Source organism: Oncorhynchus mykiss, chromosome 27, assembly GCF_057628025.1.
Source record: "Oncorhynchus mykiss isolate SJ-2025 chromosome 27, ASM5762802v1, whole genome shotgun sequence".
NCBI lineage: Eukaryota > Metazoa > Chordata > Actinopteri > Salmoniformes > Salmonidae > Oncorhynchus > Oncorhynchus mykiss.
In genome coordinates, this window is record NC_143048.1 from 45,722,501 (window position 1) to 45,732,500 (window position 10,000).

Below are 10,000 nucleotides of genomic sequence, written 5' to 3' on the forward strand. Positions count from 1 at the left end.
CGGTGAGGCAGCTGTGGAACAGACAGATGTCTGTCTCTGGAAACGAGGACAGTAACATTTCTCCTCGTGTAAAAAAAAAAAAAAGAATCGTACTGTACATATTCCTTGAACTGCTGCAGGTTGGTTCTTCGTCAGATCGACTACATCCCCAAATGACACCATATTCCCTACGTAGTGCACTTCTTTTAACCACCACTTCCATTGGTCTTGATCAAAAATAGGGCACTACATAGAGGATAGGTTGCAATTTGGGACGCGCGGGAGTGAATTTGCATCGGCAGAAAGAGTGTGTCGCCGCTGTGCTTCCCCAAATCCAAAAAAGGAAGGACAAGGAAACGTTACGCCGAGGAGGAGGCGTCGTTCATATCAGAGGCGCTCCACAGCTACGCTGTAGCAGCAATATCTGGCCCCCTTTTAATACCGTCAATAGCGCAGATCCTACTTGAAATGCAGAAGAATTACAGTGAGGGTAGCGTCCCAAAAAATGTCACCTTCTTCCCAACATAGAGCCTTATGGGCTTGTCAATGGGCTCTGGTCAGAGATTAATGCACTATATTAGGGACTAGAGTGCTGGTTGGGATGAAGCCTTTTAAAATTTCTGTAGGACACACCTCTGGGACACAGAGAAGGAGCTCAGTTTGGCACATCTTTATTCAACTGGTATTTAAATAGCACTTCCAGTAGTACTACAGAGAGCGAGAGAGGCAACCATCACATTACAATAGAAGTAAATGTGGTGAAAATCACCACGTCCTCAAGTAGACAAACTATAATAGTCTAGGACTCTATTCAGGGTTTCATTTTATATCTAGTAAAACATTGAGTAAAGCAGATCAAGTATCTCCAGCAGGATTTTTAGTAGATCTGTGATTTGATGTATCCAGGTGTGTGTGTGTGTGTGTATGTGTGTGTATATGTGTGTGTAGGACACAGGGGGAACCATAGACTGGTGTTAATAGTGATGAATGGTTCAGAGGGACATCAGACGGGAAGCAAGACAGACAGCCAGCTGAGTCCAGACCTGTTTCCCCAAACAGAACCCCATTCTCCCTTTGTAGTGAACAGCCTTTGACCAGGGCACATAGGAATCTGGTCAAACATAATGAACAAAATAGGGAATAGGGTGTCGTTTGGGACACTGGTCTAAGCACTGAAACCCCCTCCCTCCCATCCCACTTTTCTGTTCAGTGGTAATGGCCACTTCAGGTGTCTGGATGGATCTGGCAGAAGACTGCAAACAGGATGTTGACTGCAGAGGTGGCTTTGTTCCGCAGCAAACTGACAGTCTGGCTAGGGTTCCCATACACACAAATCACATTTTATTGATCTCGTACAGATATTTGCAGATGTTATCGCAGGTGCAGCCAGATGAGTTTTTTTTGTTTGTTCCAACAGTGCTGTAATATCTAGCAATAAAAAATACACACACACGTAATCCAGAAAAATCTATGTCAGAGACAGGAATATCATATATATACTATTATATATATATAATATATATTAGATAGGAGAGTAGGAGGGTCTAATATATAGGTAGGAGGGTCTAATATATATATACCAAAACATTTTGGTCACTACATGATTACACATGTGTGTTCCTCACGTAATTGTCACCACTTCCACTGTGTCACAAAGCACTTAATATGTTCTATAAGGTATGGCATCAACAAATATCCCCAAATAGTCATGGAAGTTAAGTGTATATTTCCTTCTATCGTTTTCAAATGAAATAGTAAAGACAGCTGTGCTCTGCCACTATACTGGAGACAAAACACCGAAACTTGAGTTACTCCCTGCCTCGTATTAGTTGGATTGTATTTGTTATTGATTGTGTGTGTATATATATATATATATATATATATATATATATATATATATATATATATATATATATATATATATATATATATATAGATAGGAGGGTCTAACTGGGCCAATCTGAACTTCTTCAGCCTCCTGAGTTTGAAGAGGCTGTGTTGTGCCTTTTTCACCATGCTGTCTGTGTGAAGGGACCATTTCTGGTCGTCAGTGACACCGAGGAACTTGACCCTCTCCACCGCGGTGCCGTCTATGTGGACGGGGCGCGCTTTCGCTGCTGTCTCCTGTAGTCCACGATCAGCTCCTTTGTTTTGTTGATGTTGAGGGAGAGGTTATTTTCCTGGCACCACTCTACCAGGGCTCTCACCTCCTTTCTGCAGGCCGTCTCATATTTGTTGGTAATCAGGCCTAAAACTGTTGTGTCGTCAGCAAACTTGATTGAATTGGAGAAGTGCGTGGGCACGCAGTCATGGGTCAACAGGGAGTATACAGGTGGGAGCTGACCACGCACCCTTGTGGGACCCCTGTGTTGAGGATCAGTGTGGCAGAAGTGTTGTTCCTTACCTTAACTACTTGGGGTCGGCCCGTCAGGAAGTCCAGGACCCTGAGCTTAGTGATGAGCACTCTGGTGTTGAAGACTGAGCTGTAGTCAATGAACAGCATTCGTACATAGGGCAGTGTTCAGTGCAATGGTGATTGCATCATCTGTGGATCTATTGGGGCGGTAAGCAAATTGTAGTGGGTCTAGGGTGTCGAGCTGATATGATCCTTAACTAGCCTCAAAGCACTTCATGATAACATAAGTCAATTGCTACTGGGCGATAGTCATTTAGTTACCGTTGCTTTCTTGGGTACAGGAACAATGGTGGACATCTTGAAGCAAGTGTGGACAACAGACTGGGATATGGAGAGTTTGAATATGTCTGTAAACACTCCAGCCAGCTGGTCTGCACATGCTCTGAGGACGCGGCTTGGGATGCCGTCTGGGCCGGCAGACTTAAAATGATGTACTCACGTCGGCCACAGAACGAGAGCACACAGTCCTCATGAACAGCAGGGGCCCACGTCGGCAGCTCAATGTTGTTTTCCTCAAAGCATGCAAAGGTGTTTAGCTCATCCCCGAGCGAGGCGTCGCTTTCCGCGACATGGCTGGCTTTTCCTTTATAAATCAGTGATTTTCAGTAGTTTCTGCCACATACAGTGCCTTGCGAAAGTATTCGGCCCCCTTGAACTTTGCGACCTTTTGCCACATTTCAGGCTTCAAACATAAATATAGAAAACTGTATTTTTTTTGTGAAGAATCAACAAGTGGAACACAATCATGAAGTGGAACGACATTTATTGGATATTTCAAACTTTTTTAACAAATCAAAAACTGAAAAATTGGGCGTGCAAAATTATTCAGCCCCCTTAAGTTAATACTTTGTAGCGCCACCTTTTGCTGCGATTACAGCTGTAAGTCGCTTGGGGTATGTCTCTATCAGTTTTGCACATCGAGAGACTGACATTTTTTCCCATTCCTCCTTGCAAAACAGCTCGAGCTCAGTGAGGTTGGATGGAGAGCATTTGTGAACAGCAGTTTTCAGTTCTTTCCACAGATTCTCGATTGGATTCAGGTCTGGACTTTGACTTGGCCATTCTAACACCTGGATATGTTTATTTTTGAACCATTCCATTGTAGATTTTGCTTTATGTTTTGGATCATTGTCTTGTTGGAAGACAAATCTCCGTCCCAGTCTCAGGTCTTTTGCAGATTCTGGAAGAAAACTCATCAGGTTTTCTTCCAGAATGGTCCTGTATTTGGCTCCATCCATCTTCCCATCAATTTTAACCATCTTCCCTGTCCCTGCTGAAGAAAAGCAGGCCCAAACCATGATGCTGCCACCACCATGTTTGACAGTGGGGATGGTGTGTTCAGCTGTGTTGCTTTTACGCCAAACATAACGTCTTGCATTGTTGCCAAAAAGTTCAATTTTGGTTTCATCTGACCAGAGCACCTTCTTCCACATGTTTGGTGTGTCTCCCAGGTGGCTTGTGGCAAACTTTAAACAACACTTTTTATGGATATATTTAAGAAATGGCTTTCTTCTTGCCACTCTTCCATAAAGGCCAGATTTGTGCAATATACAACTGATTGTTGTCCTATGGACAGAGTCTCCCACCTCAGCTGTAGATCTCTGCAGTTCATCCAGAGTGATCATGGGCCTCTTGGCTCCATCTCTGATCAGTCTTCTCCTTGTATGAGCTGAAAGTTTAGAGGGACGGCCAGGTCTTGGTAGATTTGCAGTGGTCTGATACTCCTTCCATTTCAATATTATCGCTTGCACAGTGCTCATTGGGATGTTTAAAGCTTGGGAAATCTTTTTGTATCCAAATCCGGCTTTAAACTTCTTCACAACAGTATCTCGGACCTGCCTGGTGTGTTCCTTGTTCTTCATGATGCTCTCTGCGCTTTTAACGGACCTCTGAGACTATCACAGTGCAGGTGCATTTATACGGAGACTTGATTACACACAGGTGGATTGTATTTATCATCATTAGTCATTTAGGTCAACATTGGATCATTCAGAGATCCTCACTGAACTTCTGGAGAGAGTTTGCTGCACTGAAAGTAAAGGGGCTGAATAATTTTGCACGCCCAATTTTTCAGTTTTTGATTTGTTAAAAAAGTTTGAAATATCCAATAAATGTCGTTCCACTTCATGATTGTGTCCCACTTGTTGTTGATTCTTCACAAAAAAATACAGTTTTATATCTTTATGTTTGAAGCCTGAAATGTGGCAAAAGGTCGCAAAGTTCAAGGGGGCCGAATACTTTCGCAAGGCACTGTATGTTTATGAGCTGTTGAATTGTGACTACACTTTGTCTCTGTACTGTTGTTTTGCCTCTTTAATTGACTTATGGAGGTCGTAGATGGTCTGATGGTCTGGAAATTATAGGCAATTAGCAAGACAACCCCAATAAAGGAGAGGTTCTGCAGGTGGGAACCACAGACCACTTCTCAGCTCCTATGCTTCCTGGCTGATGTTTTGGTCACTTTTGAATGCTGGCGGTGCTTTCACTCTAGTGGTAGCATGAGACGGAGTCTACAACCCACACAAGTGGCTCAGGTAGTGCAGCTCATCCAGGATGGCACATCAATGCGAGCTGTGGCAAAAAGAGGAAGGCATTGATGCTATGGACTGGCCCGCCTGTTCCCCAGACCTGAATCCAATTGAGCACATCTGGGACATCATGTCTCGCTCCATCCATCAACACCACGTTGCACCACAGACTGTCCAGGAGTTGGCGGATGCTTTAGTCCAGGTCTGGGAGGAGATCCCTCAGGAGAACATCCACCACCTCATCAGGAGCATGCCCAGGCGTTGTAGGGAGGTCATACAGGCACGTGGAGGCCACACACACACTACTGAGCCTCATTTTGACTTGTTTTAAGGACATTACATCAAAGTTGGATCAGCCTGTAGTGTGGTTTTCCACTTTAATTTTGAGTGTGACTCCAAATCCAGACCTCCATGGGTTGATAAATTTGATTTTTTGATCATTTTTGTGTGATTTTGTTGTCAGCACATTCAACTATGTAAAGAAAAAGTATTTAATAAGAATATTTCATTCATTCAAATCTAGGATGTGTTATTTTAGTGTTCCCTTTATTTTTTGGAGCAGTGTATATCCAGAGAGAGCCACAAAACAGTGTATGTTACAGACCCTGATCTCTCTCTGGAAGGAGATCCTCGCCCTGAGCTCGTCTACTTATTAGTCCAGGGACTGAACGTTAGTGAGTAATATACTCTGAAGCGGTGGATGGTATGCACGCCTCCTGACATTGACTAGGGCCCTACTCCTTCTACCGCTTCTCCAGCATTTTGGGATAAATAGAGCAGGACGATCAAACAAAAGGATCCAGGTCGAATTTCGATCTAATATCCAGAAGTTATTTCTGGTTGTAGTAATAATACAAGAAATGTTCTCAGCAAATAACGTATTTAAAATGATAATAATAATAATTCTGCAAAGTTGTCTAGGAGCAGGGAAACCGTGTCTGTCGGCGCCATCTTGCCACACACACACACACACACACACAGGGCTGGGTCTGAAGAGGCCCTTGAACAGCGCTGGCTTGTGTTTGGGATAGACAGACAGTAGCACAGCAGGTCACCAGGCAGGGTCAAGGACCACTGCTGCTCTGATGGAGGAGCATAATGACAGAGAATGACCTCTCCTCTCCTTCCCTACCCTTTCCCCTCTCCTCTCCTCTCCCCTCTCCTTTCCCCTCTCCTCCCCTCCCCTTTCCACTCTCCCTCTGCTCTACGACCCTCGCTTCTCTCCCTCGTCATCCACCCTTTCCCTACTCCCCTTTCCCCTCTCCACTCTCCCTCTGCTCTACGACCCTCGCTTCTCTCCCTCGTCATACACCCTTTCCCCTCTCCACTCTCCCTCTACTCTACGACCCTCGCTTCTCTCCCTCGTCATACACCCTTTCCCTTTCTCTACTCCCCTTTCTTCATCTGTTGAGTTTCTAAACTTTAAACAAAGTCTAGTCTTGTTAGGAGTGTACACACAAGTCTTTCAAAGCTTACATCTGTGTGCTTTATAACGGTCTCTTGGATGGTAGAAAGACAAATGAGGAGATGTTGCTCTGTTCAGGACTGATTATCCCCTTTACAGCCCTACACACTACTAGATGAAAGAGAAACCATGTTTTAGCACTTTCGTGTATATCAGACCTGTAGCAGACAGCAAAACACCAGCTCAACGATTTGCTGTAGCTAAAGGCTGGAAGCAGGGGAAGGAAATGCATGTGTTCGGACAGGAAGTGTGCATCCAAAATGACATGCTATTCCCTATATAGTGTACTTATTTTTGAACAGGGCCCATAGGGATAGAGTATAGTGCACTATATATGGGATGGTCTGCCATTTGGGACACAGACAAAAAGTATTATAGCCATAGAAATATAATTGCTAGAACGGGTTTCCCATTGAAGTCAACGGTTCTGTGATGATGGGTAGCTATAGGGAATAGTTATTCCACTTATTTGGTTATAGCCTGTAGTAAACTAAGCTAGCGCTAAAATCTGTGGCCCAGGTCTAGATAGCTCTGTGATCTGTGGCCCAGGTCTAGATAGCTCTGTGATGTGTTGCCCAGGTCTAGATAGCTCTGTGATCTGTGGCCCAGGTCTAGATAGCTCTGTGATCTGTTGCCCAGGTCTCGATAGCTCTGTGATCTGTTGCCCAGGTCTAGATAGCTCTGTGATCTGTTGCCCAGGTCTAGATAGCTCTGTGATCTGTTGCCCAGGTCTAGATAGCTCTGTGATCCGTTGCCCAGGTCTAGATAGCTCTGTGATGTGTTGCCCAGGTCTAGATAGCTCTGTGATGTGTTGCCCAGGTCTAGATAGCTCTGATCTGTTGCCCAGGTCTAGATAGCTCTGTGATGTGTTGCCCAGGTCTAGATAGCTCTGTGATGTGTTGCCCAGGTCTAGATAGCTCTGATCTGTTGCCCAGGTCTAGATAGCTCTGTGATGTGTTGCCCAGGTCTAGATAGCTCTGTGATGTGTTGCCCAGGTCTAGATAGCTCTGTGATCTGTTGCCCAGGTCTAGATAGCTCTGTGATCTGTTGCCCAGGTCTAGATAGCTCTGTGATCTGTTGCCCAGGTCTAGATAGCTCTGTGATCTGTTGCCCAGGTCTAGATAGCTCTGTGATCCGTTGCCCAGGTCTAGATAGCTCTGTGATCTGTTGCCCAGGTCTAGATAGCTCTGTGATCTGTTGCCCAGGTCTAGATAGCTCTGTGATCTGTTGCCCAGGTCTAGATAGCTCTGTGATGTGTTGCCCAGGTCTAGATAGCTCTGTGATGTGTTGCCCAGGTCTAGATAGCTCTGTGATCTGTTGCCCAGGTCTAGATAGCTCTGTGATCTGTTGCCCAGGTCTAGATAGCTCTGTGATGTGTTGCCCAGGTCTAGATAGCTCTGTGATCTGTTGCCCAGGTCTAGATAGCTCTGTTATCTGTTGCCCAGGTCTAGATAGCTCTGTGATCTGTTGCCCAGGTCTAGATAGATGTGATCTGTTGCCTAGTTCTAGTTAGCTCTGTGATCTGTTGCCCAGGTCTAGATAGCTCTGTTATCTGTTGCCCAGGTCTAGATAGCTCTGTTATCTGTTGCCCAGGTCTAGATAGATGTGATCTGTTGCCTAGTTCTAGGTAGATCTGATCTGTTCCCCAGGTATGTAATCTCTTACCCAAGTCTTTTATTCGAGGCAGGACATTGATTGTGAAGTTGGTGTAGGAGGCGACTTTAGGGTCAGGTGAGGCGATGCCCACGTGGGACTCGTAGATCCGTAAACTCTGGGGCTTCTTGGGGCGAGGGTGGATGTGCTGGAGGGGAGGAGAAGGAACGCGATGAAGAACAGCTGAAACGTGAAAAACTGAAATAAACAGAGGAAACTAGATTTCTTAACATGCTTCGATCAGTCTGGTTATCCAACCAGACAAGCAAACAACAACGTATGGAGGTGTTCAGTTAAAAAGGGGCAATCTGCATGTTTAAACAATAACAAAGTTACTACCCCGCAACTGTTTTGGGAAGAAGCTGAGGGAGGGGGCTAGAGAAATATGACCATTAAAATTCATAGAGCTGATGGATGCAAGGACAATTTATTGGTCACATACATATGGTTAGCAGATGTTATTGGTCACATACACATGGTTAGCAGATGTTATTGGTCACATACACATGGTTAGCAGATGTTATTGGTCACATACACATGGTTAGCAGATGTTATTGGTCACATACACATGGTTAGCAGATGTTATTGGTCACATACACATGGTTAGCAGATGTTATTGGTCACATACACATGGTTAGCAGATGTTATTGTGAGTGTAGTGAAATGCTTATGCTTCTAGATCCAACAGTATCTAACAGGTAATATCTAACAAATTCCACAATAACATATATACATATGAGATGAGTAATTCGAGATATGTAAACATTATTAAAGTGACTAGTGTTCCATTTATTAAAGTGGCCAATGATATCAAGTCTGTATGTAGGCAGCCGCCAAAAGGAGGGAGGGGGAGGGCTTTGTATGCATTGCGGAAGTTAGAGTAGCAACGGTCGAGCATGTTACTCGCTCGTGTACTGCAATCGATATGCTGATAGAATTTAGGTAGCCTTGTTCTCAAATGAGCTTTGTTAAAATCCCCAGCTACAATAAATGCAGCCTCAGGATATATGGTTTCTAGTTTGCATAAAGACCAGTGAAGTTCCTTGAGGGTCGTCTTGGTATCCCCTTGCGGGGGGATATACGCGGCTGTGACGATAACTGAGAAGAGTTCTCTTGGGAGATAATATGGTCAGCATTTGATTGTGAGAAATTCTAGGTCAGATGCACAAAAGGACTTGAGTTCCTGTATGTGGTTACAATTACACCATGAGTCGCTAATCATGAAACATACATCCCCGCCCTTCTTCTTACCAGAGAGATGTTTGTTCCTGTCGGCGCGATGCACTGAAAACCCCGTTGGCTGTACGGACTCCGACAGCATGTCCCAAGCTAGCCATGTTTCCGTGAAACAGAGTATGTTACAATCCCTTCTATCTCTTTTGAAAGCAACTTTTGCCCTGATTTCCTTGATTTTGTTAACTAGGGACAGGACATTAGAGAGTAATAATAATATACTGGGAAGCGGTGGGTGGTGTGCCCACATCCGAAGCCTCACTAGAAGACCACTCCGGCACCCTCCCATCCGGCAGCCTCCCCTCCGGCAGCCTCCCCTCCGGCAGCCTCCCCTCCGGCAGCCTCCCCTCCGGCAGCCTCCCCTCCGGCAGCCTCCCCTCCGGCAGCCTCCCCTCCGGCACCCTCCCCTCGGGCACCCTCCCCTCCGGCACCCTCCCCTCCGGCACCCTCCCCTCCGGCACCCTCTCCTCCGGCACCCTCTCCTCCGACGGCGTTGTTTTGGGTCGGCCTCTGGAATCAGTTCAAATGCCCTGGGAGGTGCAGACAAAGGATCCGCTTTGGGAAAGTCGTATTCCTGGTCATAGTGCTGGTCGTATTCCTGGTTGTATTCCTGGTCGTATTCCTGGTCATAGTGCTGGTTGTGCTGGTAAGTTTACATCTCTCTGATATCCAATAGTTCTTTCCGGCTGTATGTAATAACACTTAAGGTTTGTCTGGGCTAACGGT

The 10,000-nt window shown here is 45.3% G+C and overlaps 1 protein-coding gene across 1 annotated transcript in view; it reads right to left on the reverse strand.

Annotated features, from left to right (window-relative positions):
* gbe1b (1,4-alpha-glucan branching enzyme 1b) overlaps positions 1-10,000 on the reverse strand; it is a 324,598-nt gene that overhangs the window by 213,691 nt on the left and 100,907 nt on the right. Inside the window, exon 5 of the mRNA XM_090224112.1 lies at positions 8,054-8,189. Within this exon, the coding sequence (XP_090080238.1) occupies positions 8,054-8,189 (136 nt within the window). The remainder of the gene's footprint in view (positions 1-8,053; positions 8,190-10,000) is intronic.